Source organism: Lipophrys pholis (genome assembly GCF_963383615.2).
Source record: "Lipophrys pholis genome assembly, chromosome: 15".
Taxonomy (NCBI): domain Eukaryota; kingdom Metazoa; phylum Chordata; class Actinopteri; order Blenniiformes; family Blenniidae; genus Lipophrys; species Lipophrys pholis.
Window position 1 is genome coordinate 7,285,087 of NC_137642.1, and position 24,928 is coordinate 7,310,014.

At 40.2% G+C, this 24,928-nt stretch overlaps 1 protein-coding gene across 1 annotated transcript in view; it reads left to right on the plus strand.

Moving 5' to 3' along the window:
• Positions 1–24,928, plus strand: part of grid1a (glutamate receptor, ionotropic, delta 1a) — a 241,810-nt gene that overhangs the window by 174,220 nt on the left and 42,662 nt on the right. Inside the window, exon 5 of the mRNA XM_080481242.1 lies at positions 19,382–19,435. Coding sequence (XP_080337368.1) covers positions 19,382–19,435 — 54 coding nt within the window. The remainder of the gene's footprint in view (positions 1–19,381; positions 19,436–24,928) is intronic.

Sequence of the window (24,928 nt, forward strand, 5' to 3'; positions counted from 1 at the left end):
AAGCAAGGCCGGTAGTTAACAGAGAGTCTTAAATAGAAACAGGTCTCAGCTGTCAAACATTGAAGAAATGTCGACTGAATGAAAAGTGGAGAGGTGCAATTAGGACATCATTTTACTTTAACAAATAAGAACCCCAATTAATATCTCCGATAAGCTTTGGGGGGATTTACGCCATGTCTTGACCATACATAAACAATTTTTCAAACTTGCATTGAGGAAAAATATTATTTATGGAAATTGTGTTTTTTGAAAATGATCGGCATTTGTATTGTTTTCATTGTATTTGAGACATATTTCAGTAGAAATTTGAGCGCTTAATAATGCAATAAAAATGATGTTGTGTTAGAAACACAAGTATTTTGCATGAATACAGAATGTGTGTATGAATCACACCCAGGTCTTCGGAGTCGCCTCGCCCGGTGTGAATCAGGCAATTGCAACTTCTGTATGAACCCTTCAAGGGAAAACAAAGTTGATCCTTATGATCAGATTGACACAAGTCTGGTGCATAATTGGCAGGCATTGTTTATCTTTGAAAATCTTCGAGAAGACGTCCTCCTTTACACTGATGTGATTACCTGCTCTGCTGAGAGAACAGGTTCGGTTCTACCCGAAATCCGATACTGGTATTGCTATTCATGCATCCCTAATAGTCACTGGACACTTCATTTAGCAACCGCTTTTATGATGCTGTACCAAAAATGTGCCATACTGTTTGTATTTGTAAAGGTAATGGTGTTGCATCTTGCAGAAATCTTAGGCTGGACATGCCTTGTAATGACTATATGTAATGTCTATATGCTGCACCTCTCCTGCATGTTTATGTGGTGGCAAAGTTACTACCATACCAACCAAAATATTGCACAATATAGCTCAGCTCATCAATCCAAAACTGCGTTTTAAAGACTGATGTTCTGGATCACATTATTGTAAATTAGCACCTAATGAGAGAACCAGTGTATGTGGGAAACATGGGCTGGTTAATATGATCACATCAGCAGTTTAGAATCGCCGCGTGTCATCCAGAATTCAGTTTATACTACTCTTGTGCACACTCGTAAACCCAATTTAGTTAATTTATCCATTTATTCTTCGGGTTCAGAAAGCTGTAATTTTACTTAACCACAGCCACAAAGAGATAATAGGTTTTGACACTGCTCGTGTGTAATAAGTGGGTTAATTTTACAGCTCTTGTCAGAGCTACCTGATAATGTTATATCACAGAAAAGTGCCCTCATATTCCAAAAACTCCTTTTTTTTTATTTATTTTTTTTATCAATAGCTCAACCCTCTTCACCTTTTTTGGTTATCATAGCGGAGTGCACACAGAAGAAATCGGCTTTTTAAAACTCAAAGGGAATCATGTTGATGTCTGACAACAACTGCTCGTTACAAAGACAACTGAGTATGTGATTGTGACTTTTGATGCTTAAACCCAAATAAACTTGTTACTCATTTAACTAAGTTTGATTCTGGTATACTGAGGCATTTCCTCTTGGTACTCCAGCTTCCTTCACCAATAGCCAAGATAGGTTACGTTATGACTTCCAGTTGTTTGGGTTTGCTTAAAGATTGTCTGTCACTCCGGTTTTGACCTGTGATAAACTGATCGGTGGATGGGTGTAATAGCAAAATATCCTGACTTAAAGTACTTTTGGGTCAAGTCAAAAAGTCTTAACACACTTGACGGTCAATGCGATTTTTGCCAGTCGTCCAATTTACATGCATTTAAACACTCAGTCTCCTGTAAAGGCAAAAGAAACGGTCCTCATTGCCTTCAAATACATGAAAAAGGGTAAGAAAACCCCTTGATACATTGATTCTGATGTGTAAAATTGTGCACAAACGTTGCTGCTTCTATACAAACCAAGACTGTGTTTCAAAAATGACAAAGACAAAGGGTATGTGGACACATGGAGAACTTGAGCTGAAACATCGACTGGTTAACCATCATGAGCCATTGGTTACTAGTATGAAGTTGTCAGAGCTCTGGAACCTCGGCGGCTGTTTGCTGAATGGTGGAGGTGAGAAGGTGTGTGGAGTTTATCTCGCTCACTGTCTGCTGGTGTTGCTCCCCCTCTGGCTTAACGCTCCCACCTCTGGACCCCTGTCCTCTTCCCCTGACCCTCGGTGCTGCTCCTCTATTCCATTTTCCTCCCAATAACAGCATGACAAATTGAGGCTGCCAGAAAACGATCTATCATTGTCCTACATCTCATCCTCCGCTGCCCTCTGTTCCCTCCTCTTCTCTCTTTTTGTCTCTTTCCCCTTCTGTCCCTGTTACAGGACATTCCCTCTTTTCCTCTTTGTATTATTCCCATCGTAATGGCTTCATGTTTTTCCCCTCTCTACACTGGCACTTTATCTTTCTGCCCTTGCTTTTTTTTTTCTTTTTTCTTTTTTTTTGTGTTGCTGTAACCTCATCTCCTATGGTGTGCTCTCTTATTGCACTGTATAGTTTTATCTGCGACTCCATTTCTCTTACTGGGTTCATTTTCTGCTCACCTCCTCTACAAGCTTGTTTTCTTTGGTAATATTCTCCTTCCATTTGTTTTGTCATCTTTCTGTTAGCCACACAAGCAGGTACATAATACTTGATATTTATTCACTTTCTATGCCTGTTGCAGTAGTTTAATAACACGAAAAATAGTCACAGGAGAAACGTACTGGGCTTTACTGCAAGTATCATTTTGCCGTCTTCGTATCCTCTAAATGTGTACATGAATCCCGTCGCCGGCCTGAAGCAAAGCAGTTTAGTTGGCCGTGACTAAATTTAGCCACCCCGGGTTCTTCTTCCGAGCAAGTCACATGTTTTTTTATGGAGCGTGGAGAACCTGTAATGCAGACAGTGAAAATATTAATTGCTCTGCATGACGAATAAATGCTACAGTTTGTCAGGTGAATAATAGATGACACCCCCCTCTGTCTGTGATCAATTAATGGAGCCTCCCAGGAGCTTGTGCGAACAGCATTCAGTGACATTCAGCAACCGTGACTATAAAATATTCAGGATGATTTTGCCTACGTGCACAATAGGTTCCCTCCTCTGAAACTGCAGCACGGTGTAGCAAAGCAGTTTGGTCAAAAATCTAAATAAAACCACCATTTAATGCTCATATCTCATGGGTGAGGTGAATAATCAAAAGAAATGGTTGTATACCCAAACCATGGTATTGAAATTGAAACCGGGGCAGTTGGCAAGCTCTTTACTTGATGGATTGTTATTACGTGCACCAGTATGAATCATCTGCTGAAGTTAAAGAGCTTTTCATAAATAATTTGCCTTTTCATAAGTAATGCGAGAGTATTGAAACAGCAGTGTATTTGAGGTGATGGCTTATTCCCCTGCATTAATAAATGCCAAAATGTGGTAAAGGTCCTTGAACAGGGTACATAACTTGGTGTTACTGATGGTGAAAGTTGTAGTGATTAAAGTTATCATCCTCGTGATAATGAGCAAAGTGATGAAAGCTCACTCCAATCTCACCCTTTATTTTTTCTTTTGTGTGGCCAGAGGATGAAATATTGAATAGATCTTGCTTTTGAGCACAAACCTCTCCTTCGTTTCTGTATTTCAGCTGCAGTGCCCAAAACACATTCTTGCACTGACAGAGGGTGATAAACTTTGATTAATGTTTGTGATTATGAATCATGCTTACCATTATTGAAACAGCAAAACCTCTTGGGCAATTATTTTATTTCTTCAGGAGGGAGAACGGTTAATCTCGTACAAGGTACCCAGTGAAGTCTATCTCATTTATCTGGTGACCTCTAGAGTTATACATAAGTGTCAGGAGTTCTTTAAATAGCAGAGCTGCTCATGCACAGCCAGCTTTTTTTTTTTTTTTCTTTTTCTTCTTCTTTTTTTTTGTTTGAGCGAGTTCAGCTTACAGAAGGATCAGAGCCCAAAGGGGGCGACTGATTAGCATTTCTTAAGTGTGCTCTTCTGTGTCTGATTATTATTGTCACAGTTGTAGCAATTTCCTAAACTCTTCTTCTTTGCTTTTGTGTAACTCATAGCCTTGTTTAATTGGAGCAGTCATAACGCACTTTCTTTGTCTGTATACGTTAATGGCTTTATCTCTCTGTATAGTTGTCTCCCCGCAGCATAATATAAGATGCAATTATACCAAAACTCCACAATATTGTCGGAAAGTTCTGTCTCTGTGAAATTGTTGCTGTGGGCTCAGGATTATTGCCCAATTCCCAAATGGCGTACTCAAAATACAGTACGAGTTATAAGGGTAATTGCAAAGCCAACCACTTGGAAAACAAGTACTGTATTGGTACCCAGCACACAGTCTTTCACAGCCCCAAAGCTCTGGAGAAAATGTTCAATTAAAGTACAGCCCCAGTGGAAGGAATATTAATACAAATGCCAGTTCAGGTGTCCTTTTATTCCGTTTCGCACCTGCTTCAGTTGCCTGGTTTTACCTTTTCACCATTTTGTTTTTACGCACATATAAATAAGTTACTGTTCAACATGTGCACATGCATATTCATTTATTCCTGTCATGTCTCATTTGCAGGTCTGTGTTAACGCCCACTTTCGAAAGATATGGACATAAATGTATTTCATCTATGCATAATGTGAAGATATGTTTAAGGTGTTTACATGGAGAGTTTTTAGTCTGTAAAAGGTACATTATTTTATTTACATGACCCCCCCCCCCCCCAAAAAAAAAATATATTTTTATAAATAAATATATATATATATATATATATATATATATATATATATATATATATATATATATATATATATATATATATATATATATATATTTGATACCATTTTCAAAACCTCCCTCTTGTATAACACAGTTTCATTTGCAATTACCAGATTAGCTTAATACTGCTGCTCTTTAATTTGTTACCTAAGGCGTATTTCCATTATAAATGAATTTAAATACAACAATAAACTTTTCAGTTTTTTTATAAGATGTAGTGTTTTCTTTTTCTTTCTTTTTTTTTTTCCATATCTCAAAAGACTATCGCTTTCCACGTACCTTTAATTACGGTGTCATAAATACTTTTGTAATCATTTAGTCATCAAGTGCTTCACAGCGGAAACCCGGTGTTCTGAGAAAAGTCTTTCCCATGAACTGGTGGGGGTTTCATCAGGCTGTGAGTGATTCTGCAAATTGCATTCGCGGATTTAAGCATTGTGTGAAATCTTTAACTGACTTTTTGTCAATACATTTTTTTTAAAAAAGAACAAATAATGGGAAGAAAAAGAGAAAAATACTAAACCATAGTAGCACTCTTTAAAAAAAAAGTCTGCAAATGTGAATGCATAAACGAGCTGTAATTTCACACCTCGCCTCAAGATTTATCATGCCAACTCTTACCGTTTATCTCCTCTTCAATTTAGGTGCAGTTTGGATCTGATTTAGACTTTATCTCACCAATCCCTCCATTAAATTCTTGAAGTCTTGATCATTTTACAATTGGAGTAAATTGAAGGAGGCACTTCTTTGTCCCGCTTAAAAACCATTTGACCCTCTAAACTTTTGTCCACCTTTCTCCCAGAGGTGATACCTGTAGTTTTCCCGAAAACCTTTTAGCTAGAACACAGACTCACACAGACTCACACAGACTCACACACACACACACACACACACACACACACACACACACACACACACACACACACACACACACACACACACACACACACACACACACACACACACACACACACACACACACACACCCACACACACACACACCAGCATGACACAGCTGGTCTCTATGGTGCTACAGTCAACCACAGGCTATGTGACTGTGACTCTGATTTCATCCAAAGCAGATAAAGAAACTGAAGAGTTCACAGGCCTCCCAGGCTTGACAGGAAATAGGCAATTGCTTTTTCATTGCCATCATAATCAAGACCTTCCCACAGAGCCCCAAAAAAATGTAGTCAGAGTCGGAACAGAGAGGTGGCTGAAAAGTAGTTATTATCCAAAACCACACTGACTGGGTGGCATTTAAGTAAAGGTTTTCCTGCCCTTTCTGCTTTCCAGAAAAGTCACCAAACACCTTGCTCAAACGCATCGGATTACAAAGATTTTGACTAGCATGAATGCCCCCCTCTCTCTCTCTCTCCCTCTGACTGTCATGGTCACTTTCCTTTGGGTCACTTCAGTTTTTTCTCTTCCCTTCCACCTCTAGGGGTGTGGCCCAGTGATTTGTGCTCATTAGCAAAGTTGAAGTAAGAAACCAATTTGTAGTTTTATCTCTTATGGACTGCATCCCACACACGTTGGCTCATAAAGGCAGCTCAAATTGGGCAATGGGGGTTTAACTGTTTCACTGATATCTGTTGTGAAGGTCACCAAGGATTACGATCGGATAAAAAAGTTTGTCCAAGGGCTTTAGTAAATCGTTAGAGCGTTTTCTCCAGGTGGCACATATATCTTTGATTACTGTATATGTGTTCAACTAAAAGTATCTTTTAACTCAAATTGTGCAGATTTGTGCCCAATATATAATCAACACTATTAACAAAATGTTGAACTGTTGTGTGTTATTACATTATTAAGCAGATCGCAGACTTTAGATATGGTTTGTAAGAAGAGGATGAAGCAGCCGCTTTTGTTGTGAGCATTTTGTGTAATTATATCCAACCAATTAAGGTGGAGATTTTCAAAGTGTTTGAAGATAACAGTCGCAGCGTTTCATTAAAACATCTTTGTAAGTGGCTCTTGAGACTTTTCTGTTACGGCTCTAATCACTCAAGAGGTTTACATAATATTCTTTTCATATTGCTCGATGAGTGTTTGAGCAATATTAGTATGCTGAAATACATGTTCTCAAAAGAAAAAAAGAAAAAGATGAAGAAAGAAACATTAAACGAATAAAGAACGCCTCGAGGGGATGGAGAGGGGCATCATCTGATTGTTAAACAAAATGTGACACAAACATCGAAAGAAGCTGTGGCTGCATATTAATCACAATTTATACTGTAATGTGCCCCCCCCCCCCCACCAGCTTCGAGGGGCCCAATGAAGCATACAGTAAAGCCTGATGAGAGATGCCTTGCAGGGGAAAGGTTAGAGGAGTGCTGTGAGGCTTCAGGGTGTGTGGCAGGATGGTGTGTGGAATGGATGGATGAAGAGGAGAAAGTCGGCTGTCCAGGATGCCCTGTAGAATCTCCTCGAGATCCTTCTTTCAAACAGGCCTTTTCAGCCCTCTATTCAAAAAGCAGTAATTGCATCATTTTTCAAGCCCCTTGCCTCTGTCTGGCTGTGAAGCTGGCCCCATTAATCAAACTAATGGAGAAGTAAGTGATTTCAAAATATAGGCTTTGATCATGCACCCCCCTATCTTCTCCCACGACTCCGCCTTCTCTTCAGCTTTGGGAACCCCTCTCCTCCCACCCTCCCATATCCATATCCTTCCTTTCCCACAGCCTTCCCTGTGCACTTCACTATGTACTGTACAAAAAATAAATAAAAAAAAATAAACGGTTGGTAGAGTGAAAGATGAAACTTACATACAATTACCTCTCAGGCTTCCCATATTGTATGAAAGACCTTTGCTTTTGCACATTCGGGCGGTGCTGTGGCTCTCCGCCTTGATTGGAGTTGACGTTCAGTGCAGCCAAGGAACCAAACTGCGTGTGAGAGGTTGGAGAAAATGGTCACTCTAAAATCATTGTGGCCTATTAACGGGCAGTATGTCCCAAAGAGTCACAGTTCAGACACATTTATTGATCTTGATGAGACAGATTAAATTAAAGTGCTCCTCAGGTGTATTGGAAAGCTTGTGCCAGCTATAAAGCAGCATAACCATTACTTGAGGCCGCTACCAGAGCACGCGGGCAAATTAGATACCTTCCTGGCTAAGGCGTAAACCACACAGCTTATAAGATAAATTCTCTCTGTATCTCTGATGCAACCACAGTGGTCTGAGGAGGATAGGAATAATAATAAAAGAATGCTTCATTTACAGTGATTTTTACTAATTTATTGTCTGTAGAGTCGTAGTCTATCCAGGCTTTCCTCTAATTGCCCCAGGATGTGGTTTACTGGGAATTCATGTCTCAAAAAGTACTAGCAGCCCTCGACAAGTATTATTAACAGTATTCACGCTCTCCGCGGCCCACCACTGTATGCACAAGACTGATTAAACAAATGGTACCAAAGGATTTTTTACGAAACAAGCGTATCTCTTGACAATATCTCCCAGTGTGTCACCGCCACCGCCTCCTCTTTCTTTCTACGTAGCGTCCGTGGCTGTCGGTGGTGTTTGGCATTAGTATGATGTCAAAATTTAAACGTTCACACTCCCACTCTCCTTAGCACATCTCCTTTCCCATGGTGCTCAGAGAAGACATGCCTCACCCTGTTCTGCAATAATTAGGATGAGACTCGTGTTCATCTTTGGCCCAGCTAGCCTCCTACAGTTACCTCTCTTGCTCTCCTTTTTTTTTTTTTTTTCCCCTCTCTGTATTTGTCTGCCCACTTGTCTTGCTTACTTGCGCCTAATCAGGCAGAGTTTGGTGTGCGGGAGCAGTGTTTTTACCTTAACCTTTGATACTCGGCAGCGCGGAAAAACTCCTTGATTTCTCAGAAGAGGGAAAGAGAGTATCAACGCAGGCCCATTAGGCACATTGCAGTGATTTATAAAATAGCTCCAGTTAGTCATGTTTTTTTAGGAGAAAAGGAAAACATTGGTACCGTGTACCCAGTGTGCCTGTTTGTCTTTTATTATGGCCTGAGTTTTTGTTGTTTTCGTTGTCTTTTTTTTTCTCCTCCCTGCTTCAGCCTCTGCCTTCGCAGGCTCTTCACTTCAAAACATCCTTGTTTACTGCGCTAAAGATTAGAGGCAGTGTGAAGTCACACTTTTATAGTATATTAGGGGGAAAAAGCTGCAGCAAGCCACACAAGCCAAACCAAAAGCCTTGAGTATTATTATGACACTATCGCTTCACTATCAGCGGGTCCATTTATTTTGTAGGCAAAAGTGTCAATGAGATGCATATCTGCACAGATGGACCATACCTTGTCTTAGTGCCACTGCTTATATGCATAAAAGCTCGTTTGTTTGTTGTCTTTTGCAGAGGCATCTCTTTCAACTAACGTGATATGCACTTGGATGAGTGCGTGATGTATATTAGTGTTACGGAATGCAAACCTGTTCGACTTCACCAAAATGCGTAAAGAAATGTTTGGGTGTGCATGTGGATAGGGGGATGGTCAGAACAACAGCCAGTCTGACAGATGCTGAACATCAGACAGTCAGAGGACACCCAGGAATCGACTTATCTTGCGTTTATACTCCTGGCAGGCTGGTCAAATGCACCTAAATGTGGTGATCGAGTACCTGCAAAGGCATAAAGGAAGAAAATGAAAGGTGAGGCGCTGTCACACAGTATACAATGTGCAAAATGTACAGTTGGTACTGTGGCATGACATGTTGAAGAGTGCATAATGTATATTTTTATTTTTATTGATCTTATCAAATAATGTGTCAAAATAAAACCCTTCCTGGGTGCCAGGAAGAATTCCACATTCAGACAAAGTTAGAAAAGTTTGCAGAAGTACTTTCTCAATAGATATTACTACGACTACTTTTTTTTCTTCTTTTTTTTCATCTAAATTGGAGTTCGTGACAGGCTCTTAAAAACTCTATTTTACAAGTGTTTCATCAGCGCCGTCCTTCGTGGCCTCACACGCTGCATTACCTTGATGCAGGTCACCACAATTAAGTAGACGGACCACCTGGCATTTATTAAATATTTAGACTAAAAGAGAGTGTTAAAGGAGTAAAAAAAACAAAAAAAACAATGACAAGGTGTGGATGATGTGCCGTAAAATCATGTCTGACAGAGTTCTTTTCATCTTGTCCCGACTAAGCTGTCATGTCTTAATACCACCTTTTGGGTTTTCGAGTTTCTCACCACACTTTTGTTTTCACCTTCCTTTCCCTGGCTGCCTTTTGTGAGCAGTGACTTTGAGGTCTTTTCAGTAGCACAGTATGAAAGCGGAGCCCAAAGCAGAGATTATAGTAGCGGAGTCCTCTGAATGAGCCTGGCTACCTTGCGGGGCAGTGCCTCCTTAAAGGCAATGAGAATGACGAATCCACAGAACATAAAGGTACCGACGGGGCTTTGGGCGTCTCACAAGGTCACTGGCAGGAGTGTCACGTAGAGATTTATAGTGATTATGGATTCCTGTTCTGAGTGGGCCATTTAAGGATATGCTGCAATGCTCCACATGTGATTAAAACTGTTTATTAGTGGCAAACATAATGTACCAATTAGGTTTTAGCCTGAGGAAAAGCCAAGGAGTTTGACTAAAGAAGTTGAGGGATTCCTTTTGTTCCTGCTTTTGTAAAGCGCTAACTACCCTCCTTGAATGCAACATCGACTAAAGGGACACTTAATTATTTATATGTTTCCAAATAAAAATCGCTTGCCTCTCTTAAGATGTTTCTTTTTTCTTTTTCTTTTCCGGGTGTGAAGTTCAGTGTGAAAGGAAAGTTCTGTGATTCACTATCCAGAGCTAATGGGCTGGAATAGTACAAAGTGCTTTTATGGAAAACAATTATTGTATTTCATTCACCTTAAGTCACTCAACTAATGTTTGGTAATGGTGGCAATGTATTATTCAGCTGCATTTAAATAGCATTCCTTTGCTTGTCCTTTGCCCCCACGAATCATCGATTTTTTTTCTTTCTTTCATTAGATATCATTTGTCACCGTCATTTTAAGTTGCATCATCTTGTCAGTGCATCCGCTTCCAGGTCATTTTCCAGTACTTCTCCAAAACCATTTTTTTGTTCTGATCGATAGCGTCAAACGTCTGCTTCAAAGACAACCGCAGGGATGTTTGAGATGTTAGGCGAATAGGTAGTTCAAATATTTTCTCACGCACTGTTTAAATTCACGTAAAATGTATGAAATTGTATTGCACTATGCGTGTATTTGTTGATGCGGTTTATTGTCTGCACTATAAAGGAGCGCCACATTGAAATAAAGAAAATTAATTTTTTAAAAAATCCAATCACAACTGAATTTCAGTTAGGATTCTGAGAATTATTGCCCCCCCCCTCACTGGAAACCGTTTTTAAATCTAAAATATCCCTTTGTCCTTGTGTTGTAACTGAAGCCAGAGATGAACAAAATAACTTTTTTCGTGAGGTAATCACTTTCCTCTCTGTTAATTATCCTCGGTTATTACATCCATCAGCTGTGCAATAAAAATTCAATTGCAAATATCATCAAAGATCCACAACATAAATTTCCCCCAGGTGCAGGCGTTTAGTTTATGTTCAGCACATCCCCAAGGGCACCCCACAGAAAAGAAAAGTAATTCATCCACTGTTAAAACGTATTGTTCAGCAGGAACACTTCGGTGTCTTGTTGAAATTCTAACTAAGGCTGAATCGTGTTGCTCACAATTTCACAGGGCTGCTCTCTTACTGGAATAGTTTGGCGATCCATCCGTCAGCCTTGACGGGGGTGATTCATCCGGGTTTAACCACAGACTGCATCTAATCGGTTTTGCCTGCATTCATTGACTATCTTTAGTCTTTACCTTCAAAGCAGGTCAATTAGCTCTGTATTCTCTGTTCAAAACAAGTGACGCAATATTTCATTTCCATAGTGTAAACGATCCTGCACTTTGATGCTTGTTTTCAAAATGGGGGGGGGGGGGGGGGGGATTAACGTTGGCTTTAATACACAAATGAGTAAAGAACTGTTTGAGCAATAATAACAATCAGGGCTGAGCTAATGAGGTGTTGGCGAGGAGGGGGAGGCTTTGACAGCTTAAATATTTCATCAAATTGGTTGCAGAGAAGCATCAGAGCAATATAACAGGATCCAGTCGGAGCTCCTTTTGCCTCCTCTCATAAGGTCGTCTCAAAACAGGTGGGTGAAATCCCCGCACATGCCGCGGCCCATGCACTGTTCAAAACCGTTCCAAAACCCTCGCCCTGAAGGGTCCTGCGGCCACAGTGAATGCCGTCACTCAGGAAGCTCCTTAGCCGGCTATGGTATTCGTAAAAATGTCACACCTAGTCCTAATCCGGTTAGTGAGTCTCAGAAATCCCCCTCACAACATTATGGCTCACAATAAGTGCAGCAGCCCACAGAAGGGATGTGTGACAGGGTAAGTTAAAATGGAGCCTCTTCATAAACTGAAGTTATCACTGCAGCATCTGGAATTTTAACAATTGCTTGTTTTTCGACGTGAAACTGTGTGCGATATCAACGCTGCTTCCCCAGAATGTGCCCATCTTTACATATTTCAGAGGCAGTTTGGGTGTACAAAATTGCAACAGAACCCTAGATTGTAGTCCATTATTATAATTTTTTTTCATATAGTTCCTCTTCAAACTATTATTCGAAAAAATAACAAAAACAAGTCTTTTTATCTGCAAAAGTTGTTTTCTTAGTAGACATCTTGAATAAAAAAAAAATAATGAAATAAAAAAAAATTGTACAAACAGCCAGTATTGTAGCCATAGGCGCACAGCTAAGGTTAATCTAATTATAGTTTATATAACAAGGCTAATGTGACAACTGGTGAATCCCCTCACGGGGACATTAGCGATTCAACTAGTGTCTATAGCATAAGCCTGTGGGAAGCTAACTACATGCAGAGACAGAAGCCAGCAGCCTTAATGCCGTGCCAGGTGGGAGTCATGATTTGTTTTTAATGCGACACACATGCGCCATCTTCCTGGGCGGGCCACCTGGTCCGGAATACTGACGAAGTAAGGTCAGAAGCGATTTGTTCGGGTGTTGTGTTATCTCTGAGGACTACAGATCAGTGGCCCTGCTAAGTTTTCACTTGATTTTTATCCGCCGCGGTCTCTTTTCAGCATTAAGACTCCAGTGACAAGTCCGTACTAATGAACACGTGTGAGGTTTGAATCGGGTCGTACCTGCATGCTGAGGGCAACTTTTTTATTTTTTTCGCCGGATGCTGCATCAATGGAGCAGATTAAGTGTTCTGGAGATGTGTTTCCACAGCAACTGTAGGGAGCCCGGGTTCAGAGGGACTATTGTGAATCTTTTATGACAGACCTCATTACTCCTTCCTGTGGTCTTTGTGGGATTCTGTCACACAAAGAGCACAGAAGGTGTGACGGTTACCAAAACGTTTTCATTGTCCACACTCTTCAAATTATAGCCAAATAGTGAGACTCGGTGAAAGGCACCCACTTAAAATCAGCACAAGCCTTTGGTTGCTGTGCACTCAGACCTGACCTTAAAACCATGGTGCAGTGCTTCGAACAAGGAAAAAATGTGTTGAACTCACAGACTGAGCAAGAGGAAGCAAAGATAGAAAAGGCGACGGGACACAAAGTCACATCTGCAGTCGCATAGTCTTTCACTTTTCTTTTTTTTAACACCCCATACATGAATGCACTACTTATCTGGATGTGAGAAACATGCAAAGGCACTGGCTTTTTGAAACTGATCAGATCAGCCTGGGTACTTTTTGTAGATAATTAGACGTACATTGTGATCTGTTATTCATTTTGTTCCTGGCACGTTTACAAAAAAAAAAAAAAAAAAAAGACTCCAATTGCATTTTATCACCCAGGTAATGTATCAGGACACACTCAGAAGTTAATTCAGGAGATACATGTGGGTTGCTGGGCATACATTTCTCTCCTATTTGATCAAGCAAACCACCAAGGAAATGTCATGGTTTGTCACCTACACATAGCAAACATCCACCGACTCCAGTTTGGTTTCAATTGTCACAAGCCAGAGATGAAATATTGCTCACCTCTGTGTTATTCTTGTGAATTCAGTACTTTACATGATGCTACAATAATTTGTTGAACCAATATTTCTGTGAACATATCTGCGTATGGCTCTTTATGAGGCCAAATCAGTTCGGGTTGGCTTTATTCTAATATCTCAGTGAAGAGGTCTGTTGGTCACAATATGCCACGAGTATATTTAAGTGTATTTAAGGACTGCGAATGTAGAGTTAAAAACAATCAAGGAATTCTCAACAAAATAATTTCTCATTTTTGGAAGAAATATGTGACAATTGGAATAATTTATTCCATGCATTGGCTTTAATGATGTTAATGAGATAAGCATTTGTGAGTGGAATAAGTGAGAATATCTTGATTAATTTGTCTTGATTGAGGGAAATCGGTAACCGCAAACTTATACTGCAACTAAATAGCAAGTAGGCATAAAAGTACCACACTGATTCAACTGATAATGCTTTATATTCTTTGTTAGTGAATAGGCGTTTCTGTTCTTTCCACGTGCTGACACGGTAGATACTTTTCCTCTTCTCAAAACATTTAATTTAGATGCTCATCTAACCCGTGATGTTGAATTGTATAGTATATACACTTAGAGGAAAATTGCAATCATCAAAGTCTTACATAAAGGCCTGTGGGTTTATTACACTCATTATCTTGTTATTTTCCTTTTTCGCAAGTGGAAAGGTTCCACGTGTGAAACTCACAATGCAGTTGTTTTATTTTGCTGTGAAAATGCAGAGCTTCAAGTGGAAGCAAACTGCCAATCATCACTAATAATGATTGTAATCAGTTATGGAGTACAGTTTGGTTTGTCCTGCTGCACTTTCATTCATTGATGAGTCAAGTATGAGCTGCAGGTTAAAATAAATATCTGTTTTGATGGAATTAAACTCTTGATTAGTTTGTAATCACCGTCATCAGCGTTCAATTAATCATCAAATGGTTTGCATTACTTTTGCTTCAATAATATGAAACTTTTTTTCCATCTCATGATCCAAATGATGAAGTGAAAATCGACTAAGATGCCGTCAAGAAAAGAATGTTTCATTACAGAAAGAAGTTCTTTTTTTTTTTTTCGGAGCACAATCTTAGGATTTATTTTTGGGAGAATGTGCACTTGGTTGTGTGTTTAAAGATCATCCTCATTTTTGAGTTTTGTTGATCTTTTTATGGCCACGACACCTGGATAAAATCAAAAGTCATGGCTTTAGATTGGTCATAAACTACGTGTACAAATGTACCCCTTTCCCAAAGGTAACTTCACTTTTCAAAATGATTGTTATTGTGAGTATTTGATCGGTGGAAACTGATGTTACATATTGTTTGTGATTGGATGGTTTTTGGAATAAATACGTATGATAAACTGTCTTGGAGTTACCTTTATGGGAAGTATGCATGCCAAATATGATATACCTCTTTGATGGTACTACGTAACTGTCACAAATCTAACCACCCAATAGGCATCTGTTTGTTGATTAATCCTTACTCGGTCCTACTTATCTCGACCTGCTTAATTGAGGAAGGTCATTCAGAAAACAAGGTGGTTAAAGTATTTAGAAGATGACAACGTATTTTACTACAATTGAAAGGTCGCGCAACTTGTTCTTCTTCTGATCTCGATCTCATCAGATTGAATGTATCTCAAGACTGTTGTTGCCAACGGCTCCGTTGTAAATAGAGTACGTTATCAGCCAGCTGAGCACACAGTTCATATTGTCTCTGCTTTGAAACGTTCAAAACGCGATCTGTTCAGTAAAAATAATAATTGTATTGGAACATTTCACAACAAGCATTCCCATCTTTCCACTTCCAGGAGACTCACCCTCCCCCCACCTACTGTAACTCCCATCCAACCGCAATCCCTCTCAATCCCTTCTCAGCTGTCATGGTTTTAAATTGGTGTTGCCATTCCCTGGCTGTATTTGTGGCGGAGCTACTGTATGAGAACATGCCTGGGGTACTTTGCCTCTCTGATCGGCGATCTTACTGTCACCAGTCATTGGCTGTATCAACAGTATAGAATATTCCTCAGATGTTACTCCAGGCTCTTGTCTACGCCTCCTCCTGCAAAAGCGCATTGCTGCTCTGAGTTTCACTGTTACATCATATCCCGAAGTGAATAGAAGAAAAGGAAACACACAAAGCCAAAATTACTCTGCCTGGATGTCGATAACATTTAAGTTCTCAAATGGATTTCCAGGCTTTCGGAGTGATGCATTTCAAACAGAAGGGAAAATCGAGTTGAAGTGAATCTAGAATGCAAGCAATTAGACGTGGGGCCGATTAAGCAAAAAAAATGAAAAATAAATAAATTGTACTTGAACACGAGGGGCTTTTGGTATTTTGGACGTGTTGTTAATCCAGATGAGCAGCTGCCTGAGAAACTGTCATTTCACATATAGAAATGAAGCATGACCTCAAGCGACGGCCACCCATAAATGACACGATAAGCAAACAATGCATGTTGTTTTAGTACGCCAATACACGCAATATATGTCCACTTACTTGGCAATCACAAGTGCTTTTTGCCTTCTGTTTGCTTACATGGCTGCCGGAGAACAGAAATAAACAATAAGTGAGTTCACAAAGTCGATCCACACAGTCGTGTTTACCGGGTGTGCGCCAAGGTAAACCTACACATCACTTTACAAATATCATTGCGGTTTTTATCTGGAGTGACTTAAGTTGTCGCTGTTCATTTCTGCTGTGAACTAAAGCTGAACTTCTCAAGTGCCGGGTTCCACTGTGCCCAGGGCCTCGACGAAACACTGCTTCCCAGCCGGTACACATTAACTAACCCACACCAGAGCACTTGGGTTTGTTTTTACCATTATGGCATCTGACAGATTTTGTCTGGAACAATGAATGCAGTTCAAGAAGCTGTCATCCCTCTTGAATGTCAAGCTCATTCTTCAAGGCAGACAATCGTTATCATTGTCAGATTTTGTTTTGGGCCAGAATGACATCATCATAATTTGAACACAAGGATTATTCGCACGTGAAAGTAGCAAAGTGATATTTTCTCGTCATGTGCGGATGACAGGAATCCAAGGGAGTGGCCTTTCTTGCTTTTAACCTGTAGATAAACAGTGACTATAGCCTTTTAAGTCTGGTTCAACTGATGAGAAATCAGACTTTGGGTTTTTGAAGCAACAGTTCCAGTGCTGATGCAATTTCTTTATTTTTTTTTTCCCTTTTTCAAAGACAACTTCACATCTTGAAAAAGGACATGTTTTTTGTTTTTCACTGCTGATTAGCATACAGGAAGCTGATGCTGAAAGAGTTGAAATTCATACATAGAATTGAAACACTTCCACATAAATGTATTCATTACAAGTATGCTCCATTTGCAAAAATAACTCTCTCTCGAGTGGATTTCCAAAAACTCTCCATTTCGAAAACCCACACACATACGGCGTGTGTTTGCGTGTGTGAGCGAGAGAGCGACAGACAGAAAACCGAAGTCTTTTTTACCTCACATGGCCCCACAGCTCAACCTTGAACACTGCCATCTTATTCTCGTCTCATGAATTTGTACACATCCAGAACCAAAAATGCAAAATACACAGGAACACATATGCCCTCCAGTGTTTTTGTTCAGGGATTTTGCAACACACTTTCTTCTACATTTGTCGCACTAAACTTTGCTTTCTGTATGATAATCAGATGGAAGGAAAGATAGCGAGAGAATTTCAGCTCCTTATTTCCAGGGTGGCTGACTGGTGACCATGGTGGTAAATGGGATTTCAACCTGCGAAACGTTTGTAACAGACTACTGGTTAATTAAAAACTTGTTATCCTCACCCTTCTGGCCGCCTGTGCCAACATCATATGAGTGTATAATTACGGTTCAACCGTTGTTATAAATACACAATGATCATTAATTGTGATTTTAATGGACAAGATGCATCATGATGACTTAAATTTAAAACTGTAGTGATTAATTCAGGGTTTTTCTTTTCCTTTCACATTGACAACGTCTACATTTGGGATTTGTCTTTATATCTTATATTTCTCTACGGATTGTATTTCATTCTCCTTTAAGTGAACATCACAAACAAACACATCTACAATGTAAAAGCTGAATCATTTTGTCTCTGCTGCAGGAAATATTGCATATAAATCCTGTTAGATGTTCAACGGTGAATTTGAACTGATTAGAGGCACTAATAAACTTTGTTTTGTCTGGCTTCAAGGCAAATGTTTTATAACTCATAGTCTTGCGTCTGTGGCTCAAACCTTGAGTCTGGCTGGTCTTTCATAGCACGCATGATGACACTGGCCTATCCATTTGAATCTCAAGGCAATTTCTGAAGGCATATGGCCCGCGCTCTTTAATTTTATGTATACACCGTGGTATTTCAGCCATGGAGGTAAATATTTCTTCCACTGGTACGATCATCTTGCGGTTTGATGAGATCAATCTCGCGATGAGAGGATCATTAAAATAAAATCATAACTCTTCCAAGGTGAAGATCGATGTGCCACTTTTCGACGCTCTACTCTGCACCGGCCATTATTGATGAGCATGGTGTTGTTGAGTAAAATTGCAGCAGGATTTTGTCGGTTATACGACAAGGCTTCAGTCTTCATTGCTTTGTGCGAAAGAGGTTCATTTAGTCACTAATGATAGCAATTTGCAGAAAAGGGCTTGCACTAAGACGGTAACCATGACAGATGCCAAATGTGTGCGGTCGTCTGACAGGTGGACCGACTCCATTATGACATGGATGGTGCTGATAATCTCAAAGGCATGTGTTTTCACCTGTATTGAGAGGTTTTAGGACATTAGGTTCATTTACATACACTTCAGTAACCAGATTACAACCTGCCTTCTGCTTTAACTGTGGTTATATATAACTGGGTTAGACAGGAGGTGTATTGCTGTGACTGCAGAACAGCAGAATAAAAAGAAAGATTAATACATGCTGAGATGTGTCTTTGTATTCCACCGACTCTGTTCAATGCGTGAAAGCCAAAAGGCTCACAAAGCAGCCATTATGCGTCTAAATATGGCCTCTACCTCTTGACATTTGACCATTTATATAATTTAGACACAGTTGCAGTGTGCCAAAAAGCTGGCGGCTTTCATTATATAGGCTGTCCTCGCAATAAAAGTGTGGGTTCCGTAATAAAAAAAATAACAAAATCGTGGTCATACAGATATGGTAACTTAATTTGATAGCTGTGGAAACAGGTGATCTGTTTTGATTTTATTTTTTTGTCTGTGTCACAACAACAATGCTCGTCATGTCAGCGTTTGGTCAACACAGCACCCACCATGTGGGCTCAGTGTTATTCGTCATCCCCTGAATGGATGTTACAGGGCCAGTCAAAATTAGTCTGGCAGTCACAATAAAAGTCAGTACAGAGCACATTATATGCATCTATACTGATGGCTTCATCTAAAACCCGAGCTGCTTTGTCTAAAGCGCCACAGGCATTGTGATGTTTCGGTTTTTCCCTCCTCCCGATTACAACACCTTCCCCGCGTTTTAGGACGTCTTCATTTACAGATGAAGCTACGGACAGACCTGATTGTTGACTGACATGGACTTTTTGTAACATCTAAAAGAATTTGCTCACTTCTTTTCTCCCTTGTTCTCTCTCTTTGTTTTTGCCACTACAGGCTGTGGAAACCAACCTGGCATCCAAAGACAGCCACTGGGTCTATGCCAACGAGGTAAGACCACGCACAGCACGTTCCCGTACACCCGAGTGAAGTTGAACTTTTTCAATCTATGTCCAACTATTATGTTTTCAAGCACTGACAAGTGAAAGCCTGCAGCATAAGATGATTGATTAATTATTTAAATAGGCAAGACATTATTTGTTCTTATTTCATTCTGGTTTCCACGGGGACTGGCTCTTATTTGATTTTGTGTAGATGCCTTCTCTTTAATTGTTGATATTAGCGTGTCTTTTTTTTTTCTCTCTCTCCGTGGATCAGTCCACAGTTGGCCTGACACGAATGTAATTGGTCTTCTAAAGTGGCTGTTACAGCACAAAATTCAGACGCACTTTGTGAATACAGAGCAGTGGGCTCACAGGGATCTTTAGCGCCTGAAAACTGCACTTCCACTGATTCAAAGTGATTTGGAGATGAAGCGGCGCAGGATTGGCCGGATACTAAAAGCATTGGATAAAAGATGTTAGATAAAAAGGCTGCTCCCATAAGATTTACCTGGAATATTAACATAGCTGGGCTTAATTATTGCTCTCTGTAGCAGATGTAATTTCACACCCACACACACACCAAAGTCCACGTTTTTAATATTTATTTAAATCAGTTATATCAGGATCGACCTTTTGCAACCACCCACCTTGTATTCAAGAAAGTGTCAATAAAAATAAATGAAAGATCGTGTCCTCGCTTGTAGGAACATGTCATCAGATCCCAAAACATGACACATATTGATTCATAATCTATACAGCATGATAAATGTGTCTGTTTTCCCGCTGACAGTCGTTTTATTTAGACAGCATCTGAAAAATTGAACTTCTAGAGGGAGAAGCTGAAATCTCCCACTGTGCTGCAGATGCCGAAAACGCACTATGGCAGCAATGTTTAACTATTAACAGCCCGTAAAAAAAATATATATATCATCTATCTTGTTTTTATATGCGTTATAAATTCTCTGTGCAGAATTTCTCAATATCTCCGTAGTTTGTATGTCGATTTAGAAAATTTAGTGAGGCGCGCTGCATTGAAAACGATCCTCTTTCCGACAGCGAATTCTCACATATAATGAGCTCTTATCAAGTGGAGACCTTGTCAAACTATTTTTTTCAGGCATTTTCAGCATACCTGCAGTATTGACTCACAGAAGCTCATGAGACTTTGAGTTCTTCACCATCCTAAGCCACACTGTCGAGTTTGAAAGGCTTTTGTAGTTTCAAGGAAGTTGATATGATGTCGGGCTTAATGTTGAAGCGGTATTCACATAGAAATGTATGCATGCCTCTCAATCAATTACTCCAGACCTCCACAAAGACTTTAGCTTTAATTACATAAGACCTCGGGAGAGTTTAAACTAACGGCATGTTAATTTCCAAGCTGCTTACCTAAATACATGATACGATGTGGCTTACCGTTGTGATATCGCTCATATCTATAAAATTGTCATATTCTCCTTTTACATTTTTTCCCCATTTCCTTTTTTGTTCTCCACGAAGAAGGTGAAGACACTGCTTATCCTTCACATTCCCCATAACTTGAGCTTTTTTTTTTTTCCTTCTCTTTTCTCTCTTCATTTCATCACCCAGAATGAACTGCCGATTAAGCTGGCAATCACCTTGAAAGCAGAATAACATAGACATGTTGAGAACACTAACAAGAAAATTCAATTACTACTCATGCCGACCTATTTTTCTTCTCCGACGTTGGCCTCTAGAGCTCTTCTCAAATCTACACACACACACACACACACACACACACACACACACACACACACACACACACACACACACACACACACACACACACACACACACACACACACACACACACACACACACACACACACACACACACACAAAAGAAAACACGAAAACACCACGCTGCTAACAGGCCGATCTTGTTTTCTTAAATTCTGTTTTTCCTCATCTTACACTGGTACTGACACGTAAAAGCACCTTGCACATTGAATCTGACTGTAAATGATTTATTCACAATGCACGCTTATCTCTAAATGGGAAGAAGACTTAAATGGAGGTGCAAAGCTAATTTGTTTCTATCAGTCTGTGATTAGATTCATACCCAGCATTTAACATTTCTTATGGCAAAAAAGACCTTGCATGCAATTTTTTTCGGGTGTTTCTTTTTAACCCATATTAGAAGATGCAGCACTTCTCATGAGCAATTTTACAAACTGCTTCACAGAGTCACTTGCTTTTTACAGCAGCAGCTGGTCAATTCTGTAATCCTACCCTGCTACACGGCTGTAATATACCTAGATACTGTTTTCTGCACTCAAAATCTGAAAATCCTGTTAGTCTGACCAGATGCGGTGAGGCTGGATCACAAAAATCCTGCAGGGAAAATAACAGCTCCCTGTTGCCTCCTTCCCCTGAATGCAGTATCAGTCCCCATGGACAGTTGCGACTATTCATCTGGTCATGACAGAGCTGTGACGTACATTTTAACCAGGTGATGGCAAGGCTCTGTGTTGCTCTCCCATCCTGACTGCTCGCCTCCCAGCACGCCCATTGCGAGGTCTCGCATATCATTCAACTATCATTGCAAGCAGTTATGTCCCCAGCGGCAGCATGTCGCACGATGAATGGAGTTGTCAGACCAGAAATGCGATAAGGGCATATAGTGCTAAGGATGACGTGTGAGTATGATCAAGAGTTGCAAAACAATAATGTGAAACAGACAAATAAGGAATAAAAGTGATGTTTTGTCTGGATAAGCCATTTTAATCATAAAGCAGCTAACCATTGCGTTGCATAATAGAACGGCAGCATTTGTTGCTCGGCTCTCTGTGGGTCAAACTTCACACTCATCAAAATTTCTCAGTAGTGCAACTCAATGACATTTTGCAGTACACGTTCCCCGACTGACACACATTTTCTCTCACTGCAGGTTTTCAGCCTCAAAATGAAATGGCTGGAGCAATGCCACTTGTCATGTTGTCACCAATGTTCCCTTCAGAGACACAGGACACATTATCAGCCAATGATTATTTTCATTATTGATTAATCTGCAGGTTATTGTCTGAGTTTGTTTTTTTCTCTCTCTCTCTCTAAAAATGGTTGGTATCATTCCCAAATGCCCCAGGTGACATTTTCAGGTTCATTCTGTGACCAACGATAGGAAAGGTTTTCAGAAAGATATGACGAATGAAAAGACAATCCATATTGATGAAACAAGCTTTTGAAGTTATCGGCATTTTCTTTGCTCAGAGGAAAAAAAGATTCCTTACATGTCTCAACCAGAACGGACACTCGGGAGAGCGCATATCGACGCGAACTTGGTAGGTCAGGTAGCAACATTACTGAGTGTCTCCATGGCAACAGACACTGATCTCCTTTGATCGCCTCTCCCATCTGCTTTGTATGGAACAAATTTTCACAGTTTTTTGGGGATTTATTCCGAACCGGTCAGCTGTTAACATCCAAAAATCTAATCGATTGATCCTTTGACGATCGCAAATGATCCGTGAAAATTTCATTGCAATTTGGGAGAGTAGTTTTTGCGAAAAGTTGGTAAAATACATACATAGAAACCAATAAACAAATACATATATACATACAGATGAAAACATAACCTTTTCGGCCAACTTTCAGTGATCGCCCAACTTTTGTTGGCGAACCTAATTAATTGAATCATCACTGGAGCTCAATTAATCATTTTACCCCTTCAAACAAAACACAGTCGTAAAATGAGTTGATGGCACAACAGTATTTCACATGATGCTTCTCTGACAATTATCTGGACATCAACACCCCAGACACCGATACTGGACGCTCAACGCTCTGCATACATGTCAAGGACTTACATTGCATACAAAGCTTATAATACCTCATTGTAGTCACCTCAGCTGGACCCCACATATCTCCTATGAGCAGAAGATGGCGCGAGCTCAACTCCCTCAACCCCCTCTGACTAATACCCAGAAACCCTCCAGACCTGCTGCTGCTGGCTGTACCTTTGTGCTCAGAGCATGAAGGGCCTGCACAGTGGTGTTGATGGTGGCAGACCACAGCAGCTGTATGTTGAACGACTTCACCCACGGTGAGCATCTCCTGTTTTCCTTGCTGCCTGTGAAAGGAGATACAGACTCTGTGAATCCTCAACAAATGGACTGGAAAAACAGAAGGAATCCAAGCCAGACACACTCTCCTCTTTCATTTTTTTTTTTTAACAATAACGATTATATAAATTGTCCTGTATTTTTTTCAAAAGACAGTCACGTCGTAGACATTTCAGTTTTCAACTTTGACACTATTATTTGTCTTGAAAGTCAAAGTCGCAGCCTTAAATGGCACAGAGTTCACGAGTCCTCAAGATAAGAAACGCCCTCCACAAAGGAGTGACTGATGTAATCTTTAAGAGAGAAAAGACGAGATTTGAAATTGGTGTGTCAGGCGGAGCAGAAGGACTGGATATGTGCAGGAGGGTGTGCAGAGATGATGAGAGGCAGGCGTGTGTCTCGCTAAACCACCCACTAAACCAGGATGCTGCAGCTGCTCACACACAGACGGCTGTCTGCTGGTGACACCATCTAGTCAAGTCAGATGGATCGCACTTCCTGGGAGGATTTGCTGTTGTTTTTTTTTTTTTCCTTTCAAAGGCGGAACGGTGACACTTGAGAATGTTTGATGGATTAGGTGGTTGTGCCTGCTGTGACAGACGGAGTCATGGAGGACAGTCATAATGTGACTGATGTCCTGGGTGACTGCCCATCAAGCAGCTGAAAAAGAAACCCAATTCACCACAATTTCAGCCACACCAAATCATGGGATGGAAAGGGTGGATTCTCCAAGAGACCATTATAGCATTAAAGAGTATATAATCTTCAATTATTGTGTTGCATTGCATTCATCAAGACAATGGATTCTCTGTTACGGTTCTTTATATCATTAACCGCAATGATCATCCTTGCAGAAATCCAATTCGTATGTCAAATATTATGTATTAACCCAGAAGTGGTGACCACAGTAGACGTCCAGCATGACGGTCATAAATCTGAAGGACCTCAGACGGGCTATTCCTTTCATGGACTACCTTATCTAAATGTTACAGCAGTTACATTCACAGTCATTTTATGTCATCGAATTTAATAAGTGGGCCATTTAAATTATACACAGACTCCCTGCACCTTCAGGCTGAAACATAAGTGCCACCACAGCAAAGGAACTCTTAGTACCAACATAAGAACAGTAGGCACTTTACTTACAGACGGTTTATCCCGGTATCACTTATTCAGTTTACACTTGTGAAATGAACAATAATCAGTGTAATGGAATGGCTTCCCGAGTTGTTCTGTACTGTTTATAAAACCTGCAAATGATAATTAATTCCGTGTCATTCTATCTAATGTTACGTATAAGATATCCTCTTCTCATGAAGCTGTCTTAGATCCAAACTGATTTCATCACAGCGACATGGCTTACTCTTTGAGGTCCTTGTTTCTGTACTTAAGCTGGATTTGTGTAGTTCGGTCCAAAA